Source organism: Leuresthes tenuis, unplaced genomic scaffold (assembly GCF_036924035.1).
Source record: "Leuresthes tenuis unplaced genomic scaffold, fLeuTen1.0.hap1 SCAF_11, whole genome shotgun sequence".
Classification (NCBI taxonomy): Eukaryota; Metazoa; Chordata; class Actinopteri; order Atheriniformes; family Atherinopsidae; genus Leuresthes; species Leuresthes tenuis.
In genome coordinates this window covers 4,640,244-4,668,098 of record NW_027325365.1, presented here as the reverse complement: position 1 = coordinate 4,668,098, position 27,855 = coordinate 4,640,244, and the positions used below count along the sequence as shown (strand labels likewise).

Below are 27,855 nucleotides of genomic sequence, written 5' to 3'. Positions count from 1 at the left end.
TGTAAAGCACGTCCAAAGAGATACACAAAGCCTACAAAATGACAAAGAGATACAAAACAACGAAATTATTAAACACTCAAAATGCATTCAAGATCACACAAATAGCCTATAGACACACACTAACGATAAAAAGTATGTTTTCAGAGGCACAATACAACCAGTAGAGCAAAACAACTTCAAAGAAACACAAAACAACTTCAAAGAGACACAAAACAACTTCAAAGAGGCAAAGAAGGAAAATGACCACAGACGGGGAAGTGTCCTGTGACAGAAATGAGCAGGTAGATGATGGGTTAACAGTTGTGGTCTGTAGCGTTAAACTTAAATCAAGACTTAATACATTTTTCTGGCGATGGAGCAGTGTGTCTGCAGGCAGCGCCGCCGCCGTCTCCGCTGCACCCACACGAAGCGTTCTGACAGATTCCAAGAGGCACGCTCGCCGCTCTGACACTTAAACTCTCTCTGAACTCCTCTGCTCACCACAGCGCTGTGGTGGAGGAGCTAATTACTCCAAGGCAGCGTCAGGAGGCAGCGTCTGGATGAGCAGGGCGTCTGCAGCTGCTCTGGGAGCTGCTGTGGTGGAGCCATGCCTCTCAGGGAGAAGCATCCATTTTGGGCTTTATCACTGTTAAGTATTTGAACAGATTTAGTTCCTAACACTTCGATCAAGAAGCAGCGTTTAAAGAAGTGTGTCTTATGTGAGTCTGCAACTGGACAGGAATCGGCCGGTGGACTCTGTGACTGCCTGCCTACACAACATGACCACAAAGACACACAAAACAACCTCAACACCTCACGATATGACCACAGAGTCTCAACATGACTGTAAAAAGACAGAAACTGGCAACGATATATGGATGAGGGCTACAAAGAGACACAGAATGACTTTAAACATACACAAAACACAAAGAAGCAGATACAAGAGACACAACATGACTACACAGAGACTGGCTTACAAAAGAGTTAAAAGAGACACGATAACTACTAAAATTCAGTCTCAACATGACCCAAACATACAACAACAGCTACAAAGAAGCACAAAATGAGTAATGACAACACTAAAGAAAGGTAACAACACTGCAAAGACACACAAAGAGAGTCACAACATGACTACCAAGACACAGAGCATGGCTTCAAAAAGACACAAGCTGGCTGCAAACACACAACACCACTACAGAGAGACCCATAATGCCTACAAGGGCAGACATTTTGTGGACAACACAAACACAGAAACTCTGTGAAAGCAGGACTGCAAAGACCTTGTTTCCTGGTGTTTGTTTGTGTAGATGTCAGTTAATGTTGTGTGCAATGTGAGCCGATGTAAAACACAGTCTAAACATTTCCTTCTCTTTAACTGTGCAAAGTTTAGGTCATTGTTTAGTCTATTTTTATTTCAAATATTTCCCCATAATTCCCGGTGGGTTTAAGCATATTTTGGTGAGATGAACATCTTTAGGAGGTCTCACTCTGAGCAGAAAACACAGCACCTCTGCCTGCATCTGTAAGCGTCACATCTGTGATCCGCCTCTGTTTTACAGTTAGAGGACGACATCGTCGCTCGTCCAAACTACTTCACCACCATGAAGAACTTTGCTTTGCAGCAGCCGTCAGAGGAGTGGATGATCCTGGAGTTCTCTCAGCTCGGCTTCATCGGTGAGTCAGTTAACCTTTGTGGTCGCTCCAGCAGCAGCACGGGGGGGCCTGGGCTCAGCCTTAAAGATAGGGGGAGGAGCTCCACCATCCGGAGTAGAGCCGCTGCTCTTCAGCATAGAAAGGAGTCAGCTGAGGTGGGTCATCTGGTTAGGATGCCTCCTGGTTGCCTTTTTTGGCACCTCCAATTGGGAGGAGGCCCCGAGGCAGACCCAGAACTCACTTTTTTGGGGGGGGGATTTTATATCCCATCTGGCCTGGGAACACCACAGGATCCCCCAGGAGGAGCTGGAGAGTGTCGCTGGGGATGTCTGGGTTCCCCTCCTGGACCTGTTGGTTCTGGATGAAGATGATGGATGGATGAAGCTCTCAGAATTATTAGCATATTAAAAACTATTAATATCCTGAATTACAAGTTCAGAAGTGCCTTTAAAGAAAATTTAACCCTGAATTATGGTAATAATTTACAAACAGAATAAAATAATTTTCAATTAAACTTTATTGTTATCCAAATAATTGTGAAATTTGTGCCTTTATTTTATATTATTTAAAGATGAGTTGCCACTAAAGGCATTAACTGCACGGGAGCAGGACGCTCTGATAATCCACCTGTTGTAACTGATGCTGTGAAACACACCTGTGGAGGTGTTTTACCTGCTCAGTGGGAGGTGATTCAGCTGTTCTCAGGAGGGACACAAGCTGTGTTTGGAGGTTTACAGTTAGAAGAGGAGAAAGAAATCTCTGGGATTTTTTATGGTTATGTTTGGTACCATTTACATGATAAATCAGACCATATGACCCTCCAACACACACACATGCCCACACTACATGCATGTGTACCTGTGTAGCTGGAGGAAGATTCACAGTTTGATCTCATGCTCAGTTTCCACTCTCTTATCTCGTGTTCAGCTGTTAGCGCTCAGCTAGTTTCCCGGCTACGCTCATTAGCATTCAGCGGCTAATGGACCCTAATGAGAGAAAGAGGAAGAAATGAGGATGAGGTGATTTAGATTTTGGGTCTGGTGATGGCCCCGGTTGGTAAACTGTTTGTTAAAATCAAATATTAAAGGCCTTGAAGCTAGCTTTGCTCTCGGGAACTGTCCTTGAAACTTTGAGATTTTGCAGCCAAAAATCAATGTTAGTTATGATGTCTTTTGTCTGACAGTTAGATACTCATCATTAGCAATAGAAGACTAATCAGGCAGATATTTTGTCATTTGGAGAGAATCTGCAGGGTCATAAAATAATTTTTAATGAGACCAGTAAACACAAAATGAGCACAGAAACATCTGCACTGCTGGCAGTCCGGTCATTAATTTACTTTGGTAGAAAGTGTCAGACTGAATATACAACATGTATTTTCATTGGTGCATGCAGAGCAGAGACCCTGCTGAAATAATCACCTGTCATTAATCACACTGAATTTCTCTGTAACCACATGCAATGAACAAACATACAGAAAAAAATGCTGCACACGACCAAATGAAACCACATAAGTAGAAATGAATGAATGAATGAATAATGTCTTCAAAGCAATAAAGCATCTTTAACACCTTTGAGCAGTATAAAACTCCTCTCCTTCCCATGGATCCATCCATCCATTTTCTATACCCGCTTAAGGCGGTGGAGAACAAAATGTGTGTCGATCTGCATCTGTTTGACCTAAAGTAATTTTCTGGACTCCTCCGTGGATCTTTTTGTTTCTGTTTTCGTGCATCATCATTAGGTGTTGCGTTGCCGTTGTTCTTAGAACTATCTTTGTCATTTATGGCTTAATAGAAACTATTTTTTAGAACGTTCCCCTGCATTCGGGGCTTATTTTTGGATCATTGCATCTACATGAAAATATAAGACTTAATTTGCAACGTAAGCACTCATTTTCTGTATTAATGAAGGAGTGACATTATTAATATCCATCGACAGATTTTCTGATTAGATATGAGCTTCTAAAAAGACAGGGTTCAGCATATTAATGAGCTGTTCCTGACTTCTAAACTCTTCTTGAGGAGTTGAGGTTTTGGGAATCATCCAAATGACCAGATGAGAGACAGCATGTGGAAAAGATGCTGAATGAATGATTAGTTCGCTGATGCTTTGTTGGATCGTGAGCTGAGTTGTTCTAATGTGGTAAACTGTGTCACTGTCACCAGGGGTGGATTGGCCATAGGGAGTACCGGGAGTTTTCCCGGTGGGCCGGTCTATTTATTTATTTTTTATATGTATGTAAAGACGCATAAGAGGCCCAGTGGCCCAGTGATAGGCCCAGTAGTCCCGCCCACTCATTTTCCAGACCCCCCCTCGTCCAATCACCTTTAATGATGAGCTAATGACACATCATTAGCAATCTGTGAGAGGGAAAAGAGCAAAAAAGGAGAAAAAAGCGAAAAGGGAAAGAAAAAAAACTGCAGTGCACATCGATGACGTCCTCCAAGTAGACAAGTGTGTAGAAAGCCCTCTATAAGCCCCCCGATAACCGCCAATAACAACAACACAGCAGCTATGAGCTAACAGAGCAATAGCACACGTTCATTCATTCATTCTTCTTAAAGTATTGGTGAAATAAAGACAGATAATGCCTTATTTAGAGGCACAGTATCTGCGAGCGGATTGTGGTGGGCCAGTCTGGACCAAAAGGTCCAGCACCGAATTTTTGTCCCAGTCCAGGCCTGACTGTCACCCTTCCTCGTCTCGTTCGACCATCGGGGCTGAGGTGCTCTGCTGCAACTCCCTCTGCAGCCGCCTTCCCACCTCGCTGCCTCGTGTCTGCTCCAGGCGCCGCTTCCTCCATCAAAACAAATGAAACGTTATAAGTGTGAATTATTGATTTCACTAATTACAATGGAGAAAACAATCGATACTTTGCTCGTGTGTTCTGAACCCGGAGGGACGCTGGATAGTCCAAACTAATTTATTTTTATTGGCTTAAGTGGAGCATCAGATGAGTTAACTTTGTTATTAAAGAATCGTGACGAACCGCACGGAGCAGAAGTTTCTATCCTTTAAATAAGCTCTGCTTTCAGTTTGAGAAGTCTTCCTCTGCTGTGTGAGGATGATGAAACTGTTGCTTCATGGACCGTCTGACAGTGACGGTAATGGAGGCGAGTGTGTTGCACCCCGCCTTCATCACACACTCTTTGTTCTCTGTCATGATAGAAACTGTTTCAGACAGCAGAAGGCGATGAAAAGAGTCCAGATCAGGAGACGCTCGTATCTGCTTCTTATAAATGATTCTGTTGATGAGCAAAATTAGACAAACCAGACCAGAAAATGTGATAATTGTTCAACGGTGAAAGGAAAAGCTTCAGTGACAGCGAACGTCTCACCGTGTGAGAGACAACACTTCACAGAGCCGGAGTTTTCTCGCTGCATGTGACCATAAACTCATCCTGTCAGAGTGTAGTTGGGTAACATCACTGGTGGAAGAAGCAGCTCAAATCTGAACTTGTCAACATGTTGAAGCTCATTGAACCTTCAGCTTTATAAAGATCCAATTAGTTTCTTCTTCAGGGTTTTATTGCACTGACAGTCGTGAAGAAACACACTAAGAGTCACTTCCTTTCTCAGTGTGTCTGTAAAAGATATCACGTACTAATCAAAGCTCAAAATAAATAAACCAAACAACATCTTACACGTAAAAAGTCACGGTTATGCCCTGCCTCCATCTTCACTGGCTCTGGGTTTGAGGTGTTCATGCTCTGAATGAGCGTGTTGAGTCTTCCTCTCTGTCAGCGGCCTTTTTTGAAATCGGATTTGATGGAGGGATGATGGAGACAGGAAGCTGAGATAAACAGACAGAGGGATGGAGTTGAATACAGATGGAGGAGTGGAGCGATGGAGCCCAGCAGGAGTCTGCTCTATGAGCTGCATGATGCTGATTTCTCACCTGGATGTTTGTGCTTCTTCAATCTGTTGTTTTTCTCAGCCTGTTCCTCCTCCCTCTGGTCCTTGGCTCTGACCTCACGAAGCCTCGCCGACCCTGAGCTGCCTGCGAGCGGCGGCTGCTTTAATAGATTCATCAGGGTGAAGCTGACTCACTGAATTAAATCAGACGGAGGGGAAAGCTGCAGTGCTGCAGGGTTGCTCTCTAATTCAAATGCTCACATTTGGGGTTTTTCATTTGCTAAGTTTAGCTGCAGTTTTGGTCTGTGGGGAGGTTCATTCTGTTGCCTTCGCCGAACATCCGGCCCTCCGGAGGCTGACGTGTCCAGAGCGATCAGGGAGGACCAGACGAGGGCAGGAGCAGGCCAGAGCTGATCTGCTGGCTTTTTATTTGATCACTGTTTGAGTCCAATGAGACGTCTGTGCTGTGCACTTTTTCACCTTTAATCTTTGGAGAAGCTCAGATCGAATGTTTAGAAAGAGCAGACAGAGATGAAACCATGTCAGGCTTCTGAAGGGAAACGCTGGACTCATTTTCTCCCAGTCAGAGGGAAGGACACAATGATCAGATCAGAAAATAAACTGCGTCAAAAATATCTCAAGTTTCGTCTCATTAACTGTGTTTCATTTGTTAATAAACGTCCATTTTTACATTTCAGACCTGTGATACATTCCAAAAAAAGTTGGAATGCTTTAAATTTATGGCTGTTAAAGAGTTAAAAAGTCAATAACGATGTAATTTCATCGGTCCGAAAGCAGCCTCCATAACAGGCTGGGACTTTGAGGGTCAAAGATGTTCAGAGGATCTCCAGTTTGTCCACATTTCATTGTGTAAAGGACAAGGAAGCAAGCCTGAGTTGGACCCCCGTGACCTCTGACCCCTCAGACGGCGCTGCATCAAGAACCGTCATTCATCAGCAGCTGATAGAAGCACATGGACAAGGGATTACTGTGGGAAACCTTTATCAAGCACTACAATACAGAGTTCCATTCACAAGCTTTACTGTGCAGAAAAGAAGCCTGATGTTAACCTCGTCCAGAGGCGGCGTCCACTTCTCTGGGCTCGGAGGCATCTGGGATGGACCGTCACACGGTGGAAACGTGTACTGTGGTCAGACCCATCAGTATTCCAGATCTTTGTTGGAAGAAATGGAGCAAAGAGCAAAAGCAGCATCCAGCCTGCTGTCAGCAACCAGTCCCTGCAGCCAGGCTCTGTGAAGGTATGGGGTTGGATCAGGACCCTCGGCAAAGCTCATTTCCACTTCTGTGATGGCAGCATTAATGCAGAAAAGTTCACTGAGATTTTACAGCAACATGTGCTGCCTTCAGGAACACATCTTTTCCAGGGACATCCGGGAAAAGACACATTTTCCAACCAGACAATGTTAAACCACATTCTGCACACACTCCAAAGGCCTGGCTGAGGAAGAAAGATTCAATTGATAAATTAAAATGAAAATCATTTACTGCCTAAATTAATTTTGTGTTAATTTCAATTTTTGAGCCATTTTTGTGTTTATTTGGGATTTATTTTCTCAGTTTAATTTCTCCATATAAAACGAAAGCAGAGCTCCTTCTCGTCACATTGAGTCCTCACACAGATAACAGATTAATGAAATGATAAATGCAGAAACTGGAGCAGCTTTAAGCTCCAAGCTTTAAAAGGCGTGCTGCCTTTCTGATTCCAAAGCTGACTTGTTCTCTCATCTTCCCTGTGCAGGTAAAATGTTCAAGTCTCTGGACATGTCGCTCATCGTGGAGTTCATGCTGATGTTCTACAAGGACAAACCCATCGACTGGCTGCTGGACCACATCATGTGGGTCAAAGTGTGCAACCCAGAGAAGGATGCGGTGAGTGGCTTCTTACCTGCTCTGAACCATCCAGCCATGAAACAGCAGCATCTTCTTCTTTCTTCTGAAGTTTAGTCAGAGGGTATTAACAGTCGCAGTGCTGCTCTTTCAGCTTTCATCCTGCAGGGTTACATGCTCTCACTGTTCCTGTTTGTCTCCATCAGAAACACTGCGACAGGCAGAAGGCCAACCTGAGGATCCGCTTCAAGCCGTCGCTCTTCCAGCACGTCGGCACTCACTCCTCTCTGGCTGGAAAGATTCAGAAACTCAAGGTAACGGAAGATCTTCTCTCCACATTTCTGTTTTCGTCCTGTGAGAAGACCAGCAGGGAGGTGAGGTGCGGCCAAAAAGCTGTCAACAGCAGATAAAAACAGATGATCTTCAGTCTGTTTTAACTCAGAAATGTGACATTTTCAAACCCAAAAATCAATACTTTTAGCAGTTGATATGAGGTCATTGCAGTATCTTAGCAAAGGTTTCCCATCTGTAAGACTCTTAGAAACGCTTTTTTCCTCTTTTCCATCTACGTTAAGTCATTTTGTCGCTGTTTGCAGGGGTGTTGCATCACTTTTTGCTCATCTCGTGTCTCTTTCTGGTCACATTTATTCACGAATAAGCCATATTATTACCTTATGTAATAAGTGTTTCACATTTACAGCACAGAAGATGAAACAAATTCATTAAAAGACAGCAAGATGGATGGAAAGTAATGTTTGAGACGTTTTTAAAAGTTTAGAAGTGCTGAATAATCAGCAAACAGCAACTTGAGTGTCACAGATCATGTGTTTATCCAGAGAGAAGTCAAATGTTAGTTTACATCAGAGTTGTAACTAACAGGCCGTCTCCACTGAAATGTGTCAAGCTCTGAGTTCTCTCAGGTGAGCTGGGATTCTTTTTTTTGTGTCTGTTGCCTCTAAACTCACTTTATACTTTACTGTTGGATTATCAAGCTCATCTGAACCTTGAAAAGTGTCTCAAAACTCCCTCGCTCGTCTCGTTTCCTTCCTGTCTTCCAAGGGGTTTTTAAACTCTTTTTCATTTCAGACATCCAGATATATGCACAGAAAAAGTGTTGTGTCCCTTTAAGGGTTCATCCTGAATTTAGTTAATAAAGTAAGTTTGTGCTTATTTCACACTTTTTACTGATACCGGCTTCTGTCGTCACCTGATGGTCCATCGTGGTTCCTGTCCAGCTCCAATGCTTCTCAGGAGCTTATACTCTCAGCTCAGCTGGTTGTGCTGCTCATCTGTCAGCGTGAGACTTTAGTGAGAAGAGGGCGAAGTTCAGTCGAAGTTCAGCACAGCGTCTGTGGACAGATGAAGATTGAGAGCAGCGTCGCTTCCCGTCTGCAGCCTCGCCTTAATGCCTCTGATTACTGTGTTAAGAGCGATAGATATTAACCCCGCTGACTGCTGCTGCAATCTCCTCTAATCAATTGGATATTGATCAGGCTGTTGCAGAGCTCTCTGTGGAAACTGAACCAGAGATGCGCCTGCGTGGAGGCTTTGATAAACGGGTGCTAACGCAGCTGCCTGCTGCCTTAGTAAGAAAATCAGAAACAGAGGAAGTGTGTTTAGTTATTAGGATGGAGTTTAAATAAGCTTCTGACCGTTAAAGCCACTTAATCTTCATAAACTCTGAGGCACATTCACACAATAAATATCAGATTATTGGGTTTTTTTGTATTTTTTTATCAGAAACATCATGTTAATGATCAGTAATACTTAGATTACTTGTGGAGTTCCACATGGTTCTGTACTTGGTCTAATTCTCTTCACCTTATGCACGCTCCCCAAAGACAATATCACCTGGAAACATGACACGAGTTTGTGTTTTTATGCCAGTGACACACATTTGTTTCTGTCTGTGAAGTCAGAGTTCATTAAATAATTTTTTTTCTTTTTTTTTTTACATAGAAGCGTTTAACTGACAGATCAGAAATCATTATTTGACCCTAACAACCTCAGTAACATGACATCTAATCTCAAAGCTAAGCTCCCAAGATTTATCCTTTAATCTTCACATGAAACGGGTCTGCTGGACCGATTCTTCCACCTGTGCAGCGTCACTAAGATCAGGACTGCTCTGTCGGGATGATGCTGAAAAACTGCTCCATGCTTTTGTCATTTATGGACCCGACTACTATCAGGGTATCCCAATAGTTCTTTGGGAAATCTTGACCTGATTCAAAAGGCCGCAGCCACAGAGATCATGTTTCATGTTGTGAAATTCAGAATTGGATTTATTCGCTTTGCATTTGAAGCTCTTTGGGACCTGAGAGATTCCCTGTGATGCTTTTCAATCTGTCTTGAAAATCCCTCGACATCAATTTTTATTTCCTGCCCTGACACTATTCACTCAGTCTTCTTCTTTCACAGGTTGAAGTCTTTGCCAGTGATTATTTGGGGCTGATTTTGATTGTTCTTTAAGTGTGAATATATGTGATTGTTGTGTGTATTTGATTGTTGGTGTCAGTTTCCATCCTGTGCAGCATCTCAGTAACAAAGGTGCTTCATAAATTCATAAAGTTAAAGTTAGGGCTGCACGGTGGTTAGCAGCGGGTTCTCTCCGGGTACTCCGGCCTCCTCCCACCATCCAAAAACATGCATGTCAGGTTAACTGGTGACTCTAAAATTGTCCCTCGGAGTGAATGTGAGTGTGTGTGTGGTTGTTTGTCTCGTTTGTCTCTGTGTGGCCCTGTGATGGACCGGTGACCTGTCCAGGGTGTCCTCTCTCCCGATGACCGCTGGGATAGGCTCCAGCCCCCCCTGCAACCCGACCGATGGATTAAGCGGGTATAGAAGATGGATAGATGAAAGTTAGCAAACGACACAATGTGACAAACAACACAGCAAAAGACACAAATCTTAAAAAGATTTCGCTCTTATTGTTCAGACGAGTGTTTCCGACTGTGCTGAAGCTGCTGCTCGGTGACTGCATGAAGGCACGGAGGCAGTGAAGTGCTGAGCAAGTGTGGTGCATCGTATCTTATCTGTACACCTGAAGGAAGTCCGGTCTGGGTTTGTTTTGTGAAAAGAAGGACGAGGAAGTTGTGATCACAGGTCACAGGACATCTGTGATGTTAAATCTGCTCAGAGGCAGAAACACAACAACCTTCTTCCTCTGATCCAGAGTCTGACAGGAATCAGACCAGCTGCTGTTTGTGTCTCTTCGTGTAAAAACTGCCTCGTTTGTCGGATTCATTAATGATTAATTGGTCACACAATGCGGCTGCAGCTGTCAGTAGCGTTGTGTGTAACTGTTCCACCATGCTGGCTGCAGAGAATCAGGTTATTGATCCTATTTAATTATAATGTTTTCATTATGACTTGGATCTGACTTGAAATGTAATGTGAAATGAAAGTTATTTGATATTCTTTTCTACATTTTTATGTTGAATTCTGTCGTACCAGCCTGTTGTTTTTACTCAGAATTCTGTCACATCGTTTATTTGCAGCATGTTTACCTCATCATGTGTTTAAAGGTGACACATTCTGTCATTTTTAACAATTTATCACAATTTTCTGATGTCTTATTGTGATGTATGAGACAGACTTTGGTAAAAATACCTGTTGGTTTCAGCACAGTGCCATTTTGGTGAGCTCAGCTCTCAGTATTTAGATATAGATAGTTAATCTATTGATCCCAGAGGGAAATAGTTTAGCAGTGTAGCTGTAAGTTAGCAGCAGATGCTAGGAAACGATGCTTTCTCGTCAACAGTAATGGACCAAGATGTCAGGTTATTTCAGTCAGCAACAGAAATGTTCAGTAAATCACGACCTGCTGTTGACTCAGCCTTTGCTGTTTTTCAGGATAAGGACTTTGGGAAGCAGACTCTACATAAAGGCCACGCCAATCCTCTGGCGGAGGTGACGACCAGCCTGAAGACCTATCAGCACTTCACCCTGGAGAAGGCCTACCTGGGGGAGGACTTCTTCTGGGCCTTCACACCTGTGGCGGGGGATTTCATCCGGATACGATTCTTCACGCCTGTCCGCATTGAGAGGTCCGTACCAGCGAGGGAAATGAGTGCAGGACGGCTCCAAAGCTTTGAGCTAATCGTCTGCTTGTGTCTGATTTTCAGGTATTTCTTCCGGAGCGGAAACATTGAACATCCAGGAGACAAACTCTTCAACACATCAGTGGAGGTTCTGCCGTTCGACGTGAGTTCTCAGATCCAACTGAGTGCAGTTACTGAACCATTTCCACAAAGCATGCTGAAGCAACAATTATCAGAAAAATCAAATCTAACCTCCTGATGTGCAGAAAAGACTTCTAGCTGCTCATTAAACCAAGCGAGCCGTTCACAGGGAAGGATGTCACCATTCAGAGAGACTTCAGAAATATCTCTTAAAGGCTTCATTAATGAATTAATCTTCTAATGTTTTACAGTGATCTTGATCAATAGTTCTCCAGCTTTCTGAAAGTTTTTCTTTGGACTGCGAGTTTTTCTGCTTTTTCACTCATTTTCAGTCCAGTCCTTGTACCTGACCATTTTCAGAGGAATATGTAAAGAAATCCAGGCTGGATCAGGACTGTTGCTCGGTACTTTATGAATTCATGGAAAGGGATTTAGTCTTCTTGTGAAAATAGTGCATTGGCGTCTTGGAATTCTCAGTCAAACGTGATGTTTTTTACAGCTCTGAGGTGTTTCTAATGCAGCATTACTTCAGTTATAAACAGCCCCACCAGCTACACCTGAAGCAGAAAAACAATTTAAAGAAGCTAAATCTCCTTTGAAAAGATCCACGTTTGACTGTGTGTCTCACTGCTGTCAGTCATAAGTGTTCCTGTTCTAAGTGGACCACGATCAACTTCCTCTGGAGCGGTGATGTCAGTGTTCCTTTAAGTGATCGCAGATTCTCGACTTCCATACAGCTGCAGTTTCAAACGTTAGTTCACATTCTGAAACTGAATCTCAGAGGAAAAACAGGACCTGCTGCTCTGAAGACATCAGATGTTATCTCTGTTCTTAGTGGGTGACCAGACCCTTCTTCTCCTGATCTCCTGCTCAGTTTGTCGTCTGTGGATGTGCAGTTAGTGTGATGGATGACTGCCTGTTTCTGCTGTGGTCGACCGTCAGACGAAGGCTGATTAAAGCTGAGAGTCACAGCGGGATGATATGTAGGAGGAGAAGAAGAGGAGCTCCTGCAGAGATCAGCTGGGCAGAGGGGAGAGGAGAAATATCACTTAGAGGAAGCAGAGAAAGAGAGGAGAGGGGAGGGAGGCGATGGGAAGGGCTTGATTTCTAACCGGGTGAAGAAATGTGTGACGTGGGTCTGCAGACCTCGACTGAGCTGCAGCCTCCATCCTGACGGAGTGAAGGTGCCACAGTTCAAACACCTGAGCTGTGTCAGTGTTCCTGTTTACGGTGAAAAACTCAGAAACTCTGAAGCAAAGCCGTAGCACAAATGATTTTCATGATCACTCGACACTGAAAACAAAAGGGAGATCATTAAAGTATCTCAGAATGCAGAATTTCATTAAAACTCATTAAAACATGCATGAGTCTAAACATCAGTGAAATACTAAAGAGGATTTACAGTGGCAGGGGAGCAGGTGGAACCTTTTTAAATCATGTTCTTTTTATTTAAAAGATTTTTAAAAAACACAAGAATCAGCTTCTGTTTGTGTTTCTAGAACATCCAGGCAGAGAAAGAGGCCTTGACTGACGGGAGGGAGAAAACACCAAAGTACCATCGGACAGAGGACGGATTCATCAGGATAGGTGAGGTCCGACTGTCGATGAGCTGATCCAGGGTCGGGGTGATTTTCATCTCTGATATGCAAGGACACCAATCAAGGATGTAAAAACTGGGGAAAAATAGGAATAATTCAGCAGATAAACTCTGCTGACACCTGGGAAACCAACCCTGATCACACAGAAAGCGAATGCCTGTTAACAAATCCATAAATCAGGGGTTGAACCGTGAGACAAGCAAAGAAATAATCTCATAAATAAACAGGTAAATGTGTTTCATGCCATAGAGGAGTGGGAGTGGGATTCACCTGAGCTGCATGTGTTCTTCCTCCTGCTGGACTCACCTCTGCAGGGTTTATTAACACCTTCAGTGAATCCCTGGAGGAACTGCACTCCAATAAAATTCCCTTCTAACACCATCCATCTGTACAGATGAAACTGGAACTGACAGCAGGCGGTCTGCCGGTGCTCAGATTGCAAACCCTGTTCTTTCTCCTGCAGTTTCTGGTGAAGTGATGGAGGGAAATATACGTGAGGTTGGAGCAGATAATTCCAGAGAATCTCAGGACAGAAAACAAACTGAAGGAGGTCATTTCAGGGAGTAAGATAGTCTGACATAAATCACCAGCAGCTCTTCATCCTCTTCATCAATTTTTCAGAGGCCTCAGCAGATCGATCCGACCGTCTCCCCTTCGCTCTTTTAATTTCAGCCTTCAGAAGTTTGGTCACGTGACTGCCGAGGAACTCATTCATCTACAGCCGACGTGAACCCGACCTGAGGTTTAGTGTTTCTGTGTCACACAGCAGCATTTTCATCCTTTCAGCCTCCAACCTGCAGCTGTCACCGTGCGTAAAAAGAGGATCTCTGCTTCTCAGAAAAGCTCCCATAAGCGTATACATGCAGCTGGATGTTGAGTGAAAGTCATAATAGCCACAGTGATATTGATAATACTCCGCTAAAACAACAACAGACGCCACAGACGCTGCTCTTGGTGGGGATTACAGCTGTGCTCGTACCTGAAAGCATCGCAGTGATAATCCCAGTAAATAAATCCTGGCTGGGATTACTGCTCTGCTGAGGTGCGTTCACCCTGAAAGCAGCTGAAATGAGACGCCAGGCGGGTCCTGATGGAGACACAGACCTCTTTTCATATGAAGAAAAAACCAGGGCACAACCACAGGGGTCACTTAATGGACTTTGGATAAATGTAATGGGTCTTAATTACCTGTAATAACCCTGCAAATCTGCACAGAAAGCAGAAGAATCCCTTAATTACTTCAGCTTCCATCAGCACATGAATAATGAATATTTAACCACACGTCCCTTTAAAAAAACTGTAAACAATGAGCTCATTTTACATAAACATGATGGAAAAATGTTTGTTTTTCCATAAAAAGCTGATGTGATCTCCAGAAATTAATCACGAAAGCATCGAGATTAATTTTGTAATCAGAGAAATAACTAGAAGCTGAAGATCCAGTTAATGATGCAGAAATCAGAACATCTCTGTGAAATAATGGCTCAGATGGTTCAAACTTTGGAAAAATTCTGTGTTTTTGTCTCTGAAACGGGAAGAAAAGTCATCAGAAATAAAAAAGGAACTCTCAAAACACTTTGAACAAACCTGTTAACTGCACTTTTAGAGGCTGACAGTTGAGTTTTTTTCGTTCAGTTTAGTAAAAATCAATAAATACTTCCCTTCTGCTCTTATTGAGCAAACTCCACTGAGAGACGACTTCTCCTCTCAGATTATTGATTTCATTGATCTTCCTGTCTTTCAGGAACGTTCCAGAATGGGATCACAGAGGGGGAAGTGGACTCCTCCTTCGGGCCCCTGGAGGCCATGCGTCTCTCGGTGATGACGGACTCGCCGGTGTGGGTGATCCTCAGCGAGGTGAGAGCTGCTCACACGGGCTGAAACCAACCGAACAGGTTGAACAGGTTTCAGGATCCTTAACGGGTCGTTGGCTTCAGTTTTCAGAATTTAAAGGCTCCACCGGGGGAGATTTAGAGGTGATTTCTCAGAGTCATGTAAGCGTTCGTCATTAGGTACTGAATCTGGAAATTCTCCACATTTAGATCCTCCCCGAACATGCATGCATGACTACATGATTCATACTTCAGGCCAGCTGAATGTTGAAGATTCTGGCTCTGACTGTGGTTCAGCCACTTCTGTTCTACCTCTGCAGGTAGAATCAGACATCTGTGAGAAAAGCAGCACATCTGTATGCTTACGGTCCACTGAAGAAGGGACTGGAGATCCGGCTTGTTCTAGCCGTGTGCACAGAGCTCTAGAGGTCAGGGGTGAAGCATGCACCTGGACAGATTTGGACATAGTTTTAGCTGTGGCGAGGCGCCTGGTGCTTGATCCATTGTTCTTTGTAGTTTCCTCAGCAGATTTTTGTGAAACGTGACCCAGGTGCAGCCCAGCGGGGTCCAAACAGGGCTGAGGTCAGGAGCCAGGAGCTGGATTATATCTGAACAGTCAGAAACCACCTCAGAGAACAACAAAAACATCACTTTTTGTTGACTTTTCCGTTCACTTTTTGGTCATTTCAATGCAAAGATCTTGATGGGTCGAAGTTTTTCTAAAATCACTTCGAGTGTGATTAGATAAGGCTTTTAAAGGGTGATACCATGACCGCATCACCTTCAAACCTCTGCAGAGTACATTATTCTCAGACTTTGAGTCTCTAGGTGTGTGACTGTTGAACAGTCATGCATCCCTCTGCTGTGTGAAGCTCCAGCTGTTCATGAAGTCACTGTGGGTGGATTTTAAGGTGGATGATGCTGGTCCAATCCCAGCTGGGAACGTCTGCTGTGGGACTCTCTGCAGACTAAAGAGCAGGACCGCAAATATTCAAGCGTGACCTCCTGACATCTGACTCCTCTGTGAAGGTCAGTGAGGAGAAAGTCCTTCAGCGTCAACGAGGAATTATCCAGGGGTCACTGCACAAATTCAGCCACATGTGATGGAACATTTCACTGAAACTTAAAGGTCTTTGTTGATTTGAGAAGCTCTAAAAAGAAAACCTTAAGTCTTTAAAACGCAGGATATTTCAGACTCTTAACAGGTACAAGAATGTTTTACTGCTGCTTTTGATCAGTCTCAGTGTGTAAAACCTGGAGAATTCTTCCCTTTACAGGAGCTGTATTTCAAATTATTCAACCTGTCAGTGGTCGAAATATTTAACCACTTACAAACACTGGCTGTGTGAAAACTTTAAGTTTCATTGAAAAGATGAAAAGATGTATTTATATGAATCTGCTGTGTGTTATTCAGTGTTTGTGGCAGGTTAAAGAGACCCCTCACCTCCAAATCTGGTGAGAAAATTCAGAGCTCAAATATAATGGGAGAGAATTGGAGTTCGGGTCAGCGCTCTGAGGTGATTTTAGAGGAAACTGTAATGCTTAAACATAGAGAGAAACTGAATATGTTCCATTCAAAATAAAAAATGAAATTGAAAACTGACTGACACTTCAGTAATACAGTCCAATTCAAGCCAGACAGAGTTCAATTCATTGTAGTCATAATCCAATGAAATCCAATTAATTAAATTCAAAATGAGTCCAATTCATTCATATAGAACCAATTAAAAAACTATTTCCCAGCTAAGGAAACCAACAGATTGCACCAAAACTTCTCTTCGGTCCAATCTCCCATCCTGAGCTGCACGAGGCGACTGTGGAGAGAAAAAACTCCCTTTAAACAGGAAGAAACCTCCATCAGAACCAGAACCAGGAAGGGCGGCCATCTGCCTCGACCAGCTGGGGATTTAGAGGACAGAAAAGAGGGGACAACAAACGCCGTAACACCATTCAAAGGATACCTGTTGGAGCAGGGAAACACAAGTTAATGACAACAATGTCATGTGAGAAATTAAACGGGGGAAAGGAGAGCAAAGTGAGGAAAGGTGTGACATAAGAGCTCCCCCAGCAGGCTGGGCCTATAGCAGCAGAACTATGGGATGTTTCAGGGTCACCTGAGCCATCCCTAACTATAAGCTTTATCAGAAGGGAAAGTTTTCAGCCTGATCTTAAAGGTAGAGAGGGTGTCTGCTTCCTGAAGCCAAACTGTTCCACAGAGAGGGGCCTGATAACTGAAGGCTCTGCCTCCCATTCTGCTTTTAGAAACTCTGGGAACCACAAGGAAACCTGCAGCCTGAGAGCAAAGTGCTCTGTTGGGAAAATATCCAACTATGAGATCTTTAAGATATGATGGAGCTCGGTCATTAAGAGCTTTATATGTGAGGAGAAGAAGTTTAAATTCTAAAACTGGAGAAACATGATCTCTGCTGTTAGTTCTCATCAGAACTCTGGCTGCAGCATTTTGGATCAGCTGGAGGCTTTTCAGAGAATTTGTGGGATAAAGAGGTTTGATTGTCGTTTTACCGTAAAACTAGACTAAACTTTCAGTGATGGAGGGAATATTTACACAGTTTTAGATACTACGCGCCTGTTGAAAGCGATGGATGAGTTATTGACCAGAATAGAAACATATTGTAGATGATTGACACGGTTCAATATTTAATGTTTTTAACTGAAAAAGGCACAACTTTCCTAATTTTATTTATTCAGATAGTCTTTTTATAAATTTAGATTTATTTCATGTTTCTCAATCAGCATGTAGCAGTTTTATGTGTCAGCGTCATACACAGATGAGTGTGAGCTCATGTGTGATGCGTTCAGGTTCCTGTCATGATGCTCGTGTGTGTTCACACTGTTTCTCTCCTCTGTCAGATCTTCATAAAGAAAGCCGAGTGAAGCTCCGCTCCCCCTTCAGTGAAACCTCAGCCGAGCTGACCGCAGGCTCGTCAGCTGCCGTCCTGCCTTCAGACCCGCTCACCAAACCTCACCGTGGTGCCAAAGCGCCACCGTGTGGCCGGGCCTCGCCGCTGCAGGCCTGAATGGATCACAGAAAACACACAGATGGACGGACGGCCGCGTGGGAAAACTTGTTTCCTGGGTTTGCTGGACACGACATGCTCAAAGAGAAATTTCTGACACATGAAGCTGTATTTACTCCTGAAAATTCTGTATTTATGTGTACATACAGTAAGCTAAATGTTACGACACTGGGCATCACAGAGACCAGAGCACCGTGCTGCCTCTGATGATGAATCTGCTGCTTCCAGACCCTCCTGTCTGCAGGACTTTCAGAACCGGACCTGTCCACCAACACAACCCCCCCCTCTTGGTGTGCCCCCACATGTATGTGCACAAATGCATAGAAATGTCCACACTGTCGGCGTGTGTCAGGGCTCACGTCTTTCCCCGCCGTCACTGAGCGAGTTGCCTTAACGAAGACGCAGAGCAGAATAACAGAAACATGTAGCGTCCACATACCCAGAATCCTTTGCTGCAGCCTTGGACCCGCTCACATTATTGTGGCTTGAAACTACTGATGAAGACAGCCAGTGTTCTGCTTCTTTTAGATAGTTTTAAGATAACAGAGGCCTTGTTACTGATGATACTCCACAGTACTCTAATGTACCATACAGTACTCTGTTATTTACTCTGCTGTGCTCTATTGTACTTTATTGTGCTGTAGTTTTCCAGTCCAGTGCAAAAAAACGGATTTGTTTCATTATTTCTTTACACTTTCGTGTTTTCTGTAAAGACGTCCGTCGGGACTTCGTCTTCCAGTGACAGACTCATGTTGCATCCTTCTAACAAGAGAGAAAGTTTCTGATAAATTGTTCCCTTCTTGTGCAGATTTTCCCTCCGACGAAAAGTAGGTGCCTTTAAACGATGTAGATCATCACAGTAGACTTCAGTGGGTTGACCAGACCTTTTTTTACAGTGTAATGCCAAAAGCCGAGCCACATTATAACCAGCAAGCAGCCGATAAAACAGCTTGTCTGGGTCCCACAGATGAGTCCCTGTTCCTGCACAGGAGCGTCTGTTTATTATTTTTAGGCCTCCTTTTCATACTTTAAGTGGTTCAGGTATAACTTATCTAGTTTCTGCATTCAGATTTTATTGATTGGCATTTTATAAATACACATGATCAGCACATCAGCACTTAGATGAAGGTGTGTAAATATTTACAGCCTTCTGTTTGGTGTTTGCTCTCCGTGTGACGTTATCTTTTCTTGTGCACACAAATGATCTACGACGTGACCAAAAACGGGAAGTAAAATGAGAGAACGACTGCATTTTGTGTTCTCAGTCTATTAAAATATGTTCCTATAATCTACTTTTTTTAATCAGGGGCTTTCTAATCTGTATGTTCAGGTGCAAAGTGTCCGGTTTAATGGCACAAAGCTTCATGAGGGTCTGTTCATGTCACAGGCAGCAGGTTTTGCATTCATTTGTTCCATATATATCCCCAAAAAGTCTCCTTTTCAAGAGTGATCCAGCAAAGATAGCAATTATATATTAAACTGAAACATAAAAATGTAGTTAAAAGTGTATTATCAGGCAAAAAATAGTAAATATACAAATTACCTCTCAATACAGAGAGAGAGAAAGATCATTATGACATAATGTTGGCTGAGATTAAACAGAGCCTCAAACAAACACTCACTGTGTGAAAACTAAAATCTTCATCTCTGAGCAGCAGAATCTTGTTCTGGACACACAGCTGTATTTTTATTAATCTGCTGTGTATTATATGGTTTTTATGGCTGGTTAAAGAGACCCCTCACCTCCAAATATGTAGAGAAAACTGGAAAGCAGTTTAAATTTGCTTTAAAAAGTATTTTACAGGGTCAAAATGTTTTCAAATCTGCCCATAACCTAAACTGCAAACCAGAGAAGGGAAGCAAGCACAGAGGTGATGTCATATTTAGACAAACCAATCAGAATCAGACCACCTGGGGACCTGTAAAGTATTTCTTTAGCAGTCCTGACCGGAGAGTTTTGCAGTGGTCCAACCTCAAAGACTTGTTAAAGACTTGTTATAGAAGAAGGGTTTCTGATTTAAGATCTTTCTGCAGCTTATTCCAGGACCAAAGTGCTGGAAAGAGTAGGAAAGAGCAATTTTTCTCCAGCTCCGTTAAAGGTTGGATTCATAACAAAGAACAGAGGTGAGCTTTACTCACAGTCATAAATCTGCAGTCATTATATCTGAAAACATGCGTTTGAGAAAACCATGAAAACCTTTGTTTTCAGAGCATTTAAAACCAATTTTACGCCGTGTAGAGTAGCATGAAGTGAGTGAAATACTGCCATAATAAGTAAATACAAAGATGTATGAATGGAATACGTTTCTATGATAATAAATGCTATTAAAAATAAATGAAAAAATAATTTCTGTACAAACTTTTCTGCTTTAATTTGGAGCTGCATCCACTTAAGCTCATGTTAATGTCGGTATTTATTAACTTTGCCACTCAGTTTTCAGTTGTATTTCTTATTTTAATTGCAATATATTTCATTTTTATCTTTGTTAATTTGTCACTCCTGTATTTATTATTTAAAAAATGAAGCAGAGACGCATTCAGAGACGTAAAGACAGACAGAAAACATGGAAATTAAGTGGCTTGGGGAAATAATTAATGGGAGTAAATACATTCATAAATCAATAGATTACAAACATGTTGGCGAATTTAAATTAAATAAAGAAATAAATCGTTTAGAGCGAAAAAATAGATCAATTTGATGTAAATAAAAGTAATATACAGATAAATACAGGAGTAACAAATGCACAAAATAAATAAAGATATCAAGTATAACTGAAAACTGAGTGGCAAAGCAAATAAATAGATATATTAGTTTGAATTTAAAGCAGAAAAATTTATTTATTTCACATTCTGTTTATTTTAGTAGCATTTATCACCATATAAACTGATTTATTTATTTATATTTATTTCAGATTATGTCAGTTTCTGTCCTACATAATATATAACTGTTTCAACAACATGAAGGTGTATTTTTACTTCATTTATGAATGTAGAAAACAAAACAAAAAAACAGATTTGTGGTTTCTGAAACAGCTAACAGCCTGAAGACTGCAACAACCATCCCTGAGTTTGTTTCACAGATGTATCGCTGCATCAAATGACTCAGAAAGACCCACAAATAAAGCAGAACAATCCTGCTTTCTATCCAACACACTAATAGGATCATTCATGACAGCCATAGCGATAGGACCAGGGCCAAATGTAAAATCAGATCACTGAGGGCAGGCGAAACAACAGGAAGTGCTCCCAGTTTGATGCACAGTTCACAACCATCATGAATATCATCATACCTGTTTCACCTGCTGTCACCCAACAAACAGAAAGGAATCTGAATGTGACCATAGGCAGATATTTCAGATAAACAACCAAATACCAATGAGAACATGAAACATGAAGCTTTGTCGATGTCATCCAGGTCATAGTAATCCTAAAAGCTTGAAATAGTGCAACGGGCTTCTTCTTCTTGGTTCTTGAAGATGTTTCACCTCTCATCTGAAAGGCTTTTTCAATTCTAAACTAGTTGGTGGGTAGAACTTCAAGTTTTTCTTCCAAAGACTTTGAAGAAAATGGATGGGAAAGTAAAACACTTCATTCAAGCTAACGCCTGCCACTGCAATGCTTCTTCCTCCACACAGACAAGTAGAGGTAGTGCCTCACTTTAAGCCCGCTGTCACTGGACAAAGTCAAAGTTAGCCCAGATAAGCAGTAAATGGAGGGGGTAAATTAATGAAACCCCCATCATTCACTTAGCAAAACAAAGATCAATGAAAACTTATGTGACTGTGTTTGGGCTGTAGAAAAATGAGCCAGTTTAATGGATTTAGAAAGTTTTTAGAATTTTTGTTGTAACTATTTGGCGCTGTTTTTACACTAGGTTCAAAGTTCAAACAATGTGTTCAAAGTGTCTTTGACATTAGTTTTCTCATCTTTATTGTTTAAAGTAAGGAAGGGCTTGGCCACATTAGCCCCTGTTAGCAATGCTAGCCACTGCTAGCCATGTTAGCCCTGTTAGCTGTCCTTGAAGCTTGCTATCTCTGATAGCTTTCTGTTTGGCTACGTTACAGCGATTTATACTCTTATTTTATACTTTGCTGTTATTTCATAGAATACATTACCATGTTAACAACTCTAATCTGACAAGATGGTGAAAGTAAACAAATAATTTCATACAAATTGCTCCAACCTCAATCCATCTAACATCTGACAGGCACTGATTTTGCTTTTAAAACACATAAAAATCCGTAAAATCTGTCCTTTAACGGAGAGTCTTTCAGTGAAATTTAAAGATGTTGCGTCTGAAAACAAACTGTTAAGGATAAATCAATCACTGTTTATTTATAAAGCACTTTTCATACAAAATAGTTGTAGCAGAAAGTGCTTTCCATCAATGATAAAATAGGCAATAAGAACAACATTTTAAAAAGAAATAAAATAAAGAAAACGGCCACACCAACCGAACTCTAAACCCAGCGACAAACATATCACACTCACACAGAAACAAACATGCAGAGTTGATAATCAATTGATAACTGATTAAAAACAAGTTTCTCTAAAAATTTGATCACTTGAAAATGGTAAATTAAATCAGGATCTTTCGTTTAACTCTGAGAAGCGACGTAAGTCCTGAACCTTCAGTTATCCCTGTCCAACTGGTCTGAGACCAGCAGGTGAGATTCTACCAGTGAATGTGTTGATGTGTGCTCCTCATCACTTCTCTGTGTTACCTGTGCAGGTCACCTTTACATTTATTCTGGGTGATTGAAATACAATTGAAACATGTTTTTGCCAACAAATCGGCTTCCAGAGATACACGTAAACAATTGTGTCATCGAAGGGAACGAAACGATGGGAACGATTTATCGAGACTCTGCCTCTGTTGAGATGCAGCTCAGTCTTCCTGTTCAGACTCATTCACAGGAAGATTTAACAGAAAACATGCTTCATATTTTCAGATGCTAAGTGAGCTGAGGGTCACATAACATGACATTAACTTGAGCTTTATTTGATTTCCTTTAGGAGATGCACTGGAATGCATTGCTGTCATCTTGTATCTGTCTTTTGTATCCTTTAGATAAACTTTATTTAAATGAGCTTAAACTTCTATTCAATCTGTGGATTGTAATAAAGACAGATATTTAAATGATTTGTGACTGTTGGTTTGTTTTTACAGTGTAAATTATAATTATTGATCTGTGACAGTTACTGAAGCCTGTTTGTGGCACTAAGTTGCAGCTCCACTGTTCTGTGGACTTATAATCGATACATACAACACATATTTTCCTCACACAAATAAACATTTGCCTCTCAACAATTTCACTGAATCACTGGAAGAGTGACCCACCATGAGATAATGGAAAACAGAGGCTCTATGCACCTTATAAATCAGTTGAAAGCTCTTTGGGATGCTGTTTGACACAGTATTTTTGGGTTTAATAAACGTAGGCGGAAGTGAAGGTCCCTCATATCCCATCATGCTTTTGCTGGTCTGAGCAGTCACTACTTTAGTCATGTGTTCACACTGTTTCCTTTTTCAAAATGCTGCTTTTAGTTTGAGTTTGATATGTGTCTGATCATAAGAGGGTTCATTGTGGTAATCATCACTATGTGACCATTCAAACCACCAAGGACGACGTTGTTTCTCTTCTTTTAGTGATCTGTGTTTCTTATAGCAGACAATGTTTGTAGAAGAAACAGCTGCGGATTGTGTCCTTACCCTCAGAAAAAGGTAAATGAAAGAGAATATAGATTGTAGGAGTGGCCATACAATGTTTTTTAGCCATTGAGGGTTTCTTCTTTTATTTGTGAGGCAATGAAAAGTCATGTTGATACTCAGATAGCTAATGGTACACCATATGATTTGGGTTGACAACTCACCACCAAAGACAGTCCTTACATAATCTAAAGGTGAGAAGCAGTATGATTAGATTTACTTTGACAAATAGTATTCCAGCTTTTAAAGCTGCAGTGGAAGATGTATTCCCAAAGCAAGAGAAAGCTAGATTTTGAAACCACACAGCTGAAAACTCCCATCCCCTCAGAGCTTGAAAACATGTGCACTCACACAGAGGAGCAGTGAGTTGGCAGATTGATTGGCTGGCTTTTTTTTTTGTGTACCTGTGATGGACCACAGTGTAGATTTTTTTTATTGATAGCTGTCAGGATGTGAAGAGAATTTAGAGAAGATCAAAGACTGTCCCTTTAAGTCTGAGCTAAAATCATCTGGTAGGATGGAAATATAAATCAGAGTGTCATCTGCGTATTACCTGACCTTCAGCTTAATTCATAGGATATCACCAAGTGGGAGCATGTGCACTTAAAAGAGCAGAGACCCTCATTCTAAGCCTTGTGGGACACCTATATTTGTGAAACACTAACATTTATATCCTGTCTGTAAAGCTCTTTTCAAACAATGAGATAACTAACATTCATGTCTTCATCAGTCCTCACAGATTACAAGAACATGTCATGTCATAACAGTTCATATCATCGTATTTGCACTCAGTGGATGTATAATACTTATAATCACTTTCATACATGTTGAAGCTGAAGTGAATATAAAAGTTATAAAGAAGTCTGATTGGCTCCTTCCTCTCGAGGGCTTTATTGCACTTACAGTAACGAGAGAAGATGTTATCAGCTGAAGGAAAATGTTAGCAAGTTAATGATAACAATAATGTCATGTGTACATGGAGAGTAAAGAGAGCAGGGGAGGAGAGGTGCATCATGGGACGTCCCCCAGCAGTCTGGGCCTATAGCGGCACAACTATGGGATGTTTCAGGGTCACTTGAGCCATAACTATAAGCCTTATCATGGATGATGGAGCTTGGTCATTAAGAGCTCTACATCATATCTGAGATGTAGAGTCACTGAGTTTATTGTTTGTCATCTCGGAGCAGAAACAGCCAGTGGGTCACGTCATTTTTACTGTTTACATTTAGTTTTTCTTCTTCACTTTCTCTAATTAAAAACAAAAACAGCAATGGAACTACAGCTAGCGTCTTCTTAAAAAACACTGAGCTGCTGCAGCTAAAAAGGATGAGAAAAATCATGGAGATGGAACGTTTGGACAGAGCTGATTTCTCTAACAACACAAAGCAAATCAGTGTCCTGTTTTAAGTAGCTAACATGTTAACAGCTAACATGAGTCTTTTGCATTTCCAATTAGGTCTGACGTACAGAGGTAGATCAATTCAATTCAGATTCTTGATACATGAAAGCTTACATTCACCGCTGGTCAGTTTCTTATGCAGACAGATGACCAGGAAGTGCTTCCCAGCTTTACAAACTCAAAATGGTACATATTTCTAAGAGTTTGGAGAGTTTATATTGATGACTTTGAACATAACTGCTGTGAAACAATCAGAACTAGGGGTTCCTGGAAAAGGTTAATGTGGTTGGAATCCAGCTGATGTGATGGCAGCAGTTCAGACTTGTGTTGAAAGCTCCCAGTTTTAGCTCTGGACCTGATATGATCGCTCTCATGAAAGACTCCAGAAATTAAGCAGGATGTTCATACAACAGAGTCGATGGTGGTAATAACTTTGTTACCTGCCGTCACTTCAAATTAACATCATAAGGAAAAGGCTCCAAAATCTGTTTTAACACATAAAATGGAGTGTTCCAGAGCTGTGTCATGTGTACAGATGTCATTCACTGAGCAGGTAAGGATCGATTCATACGTTCACAAAAATTTTATTTATCAACTGTTTTAAAGGTGTTGGACAAGTTTTCAGAGTTTCATATTCTTGGATGAACATTTTCAGGGAAAAGATGTGGAGGCGGCGGGGGTGGAGAGATTTCTGGAAATGTCAAGCTTCATAAAAAATGTGATGAAACACCTACATCACCCAAATAAAACCACCAATGTGGTTTGCATATTTAAATTTTAGGGCAGCAAGTTGAGGTTGAGTTTATTTCCACCTCCATCTGAAGAAAATGAAGAGAGCAGAAGCAGAGGAGGAAAAAGTTTGGGCTTAACTTCCACCAACTCAACTGTGAGAAGCTCAAACAAATGAATCATTCCTGCAGGCTGAGACGCAAAGCAGATCAAAGCTGCTTAACTAAAAGTTTCAGGGTTAAACTGGGGTTAAAAGCAGAGTTCTGGTTCATCACAGGGAATGAGGGGAATTAAAGCAGCCTTTTGTTTGGCAGCTCTGATAAAAAGTCGGTCACATGGATGAAAATCACATGATAGTCACAGTTCTGCTCCGAGTTAATAGACAATCATCAGGACATTTTATCTTCTAGATTAAGGCAAGATCCATTATCCTCCATTATTAAGTAGGATTATCTGTTAGCTTTTAGTTGAAATAACGTCATGTTCACACCAAACCATCAGTGTGTCTGTGGCTGAAAAGATCTCACAGATCTGTGGTTTCATTTTAAAATAAAAACTGCTGTTGAATGAAGTTTTTATCCAACAAGCAGAAGGAAACGGGTCAAATGTTCGGGACGAAATTCACAGGCGGATTTCAAGGTAATAAACTGTTTTAGGCCTTTAAAATGAAAATGTTTCACAAAATGTTTAATTTCATACATGTGTTATCCACAAAGGATTTAGCCCTCCTGATAATGGGGTTTAAAGGTTTCATATGTTGAGAAATCAATCCATAAATAGATGTAACACAGCTGTACTTAAATTGTTATATTCCTGTAGTATTCTTGTGTTTGTTATATACGCTTTTGAGCCTGTTTTTAGATTAAAATATGACATATTTGGAATCTGAATGAACAAACAAAGAGAAAATAACCCTTGAATATTTAAGTTGTCTCTAAACTGAGTCAGTAATCATATCAGAGTAATTAAAGAAGTGCATTTCTGCACCTGATGGTGGGATCTCTAGCAGCCATCTTACTGTGTAGACTTTAGAAATGTGTGGTTTTATGGGACTATTTTCAGTGGCGGATGAATCCACTTTTATTGCTCCAGGGCCTTGAATAACGGTGATATCTTGTCATCTGTTTTGAGACATTTAAGTAAACATAATAGGCATTTTTAAGACATTTTTATGAATAATTTGAATATAATTTGTGTATCAGGATCCATGGCAACAAGTTTTTATTTGACTGATTTTATTTAACCAGGAAATAAAAACTCGATAGGCAGCAGTTTGGCAGCAATAAACACAACAACACACCCACACTGAGCACAAAATAAGATATACGTGTAGATGTCGTAGAAATGGAGCTGCAAAACATCATATGTTAAAATAACACAGGTGTAAGACACCAAAATCACATGAATTAAACATCACAGATCTTAACAGGCCAAATGGGGACAGGATAATAAAACACAGCATTTGTAACCACACACATCTGCTTCTAATATGTTTGAAATGTGTTTAAACTCGTTTAGTAACACCAGCTCCTTCCGATTCAGGTGATTTTATTCCAAGCAGAGACAGCAGCGTCATTCAAAAGCTTTCGTCATAAATTCAGCTTGGACATTTGGGCCAGATAACAGGATTAATTTATTGGAACGAAGACAGTATGTTCTCCTGTACTGTTTTTAAAGATATACGACAGTAAATAAGCTGGGATCAGACCAGTAGAATATGCCAGTCTACCTACAGATACAGACAAAGTCACCTGACCACACCTGATGACACAAGTCAGAGGAGACACATGTATGTCAGCAGGTCAGGCATTTTACACCAAATTTAGACTGATGGTTGACAGGTTAATGAACGTTATTCTGGTCTCTGTCTTTCTCTGTTATCAACTGGATATTGATGAGGCTGTAATGACGTGTCAGATATGGGCAATAATGGAAAATAACAGATAAGATTGGATGGGACCGGAGAGCTCAGCAGTTGTGGAGAGACACTATATGTGTGTATAGATGTGCACGGGACCCACCACACT

The 27,855-nt window shown here is 41.4% G+C and overlaps 1 protein-coding gene across 3 annotated transcripts in view; it reads left to right on the top strand.

Annotated features, from left to right (window-relative positions):
* Window positions 1-23,133, top strand: part of mgat4b (alpha-1,3-mannosyl-glycoprotein 4-beta-N-acetylglucosaminyltransferase B) — a 94,529-nt gene extending 71,396 nt beyond the window's left edge. The window contains exons 8-16 of one of the 3 annotated variants that reach the window (XR_011917789.1): window positions 1,539-1,653; window positions 7,250-7,380; window positions 7,545-7,652; window positions 11,194-11,387; window positions 11,466-11,544; window positions 13,022-13,109; window positions 14,865-14,977; window positions 17,824-18,049; window positions 18,140-23,133. Coding sequence is in view for 2 of the 3 variants with exons in the window: in XM_072395185.1 (XP_072251286.1) it covers window positions 1,539-1,653; window positions 7,250-7,380; window positions 7,545-7,652; window positions 11,194-11,387; window positions 11,466-11,544; window positions 13,022-13,109; window positions 14,865-14,977; window positions 16,367-16,411 (873 nt within the window). In the remaining variant the exon portion in view is untranslated. Of the gene's footprint in view, window positions 1-1,538; window positions 1,654-7,249; window positions 7,381-7,544; window positions 7,653-11,193; window positions 11,388-11,465; window positions 11,545-13,021; window positions 13,110-14,864; window positions 14,978-16,366; window positions 17,797-17,823 lie in introns of those variants that run through there. The other 2 variants (XM_072395186.1, XM_072395185.1) reach the window with 2 other exon arrangements.
* The last annotated feature ends 4,722 nt before the right edge of the window (window positions 23,134-27,855 follow it).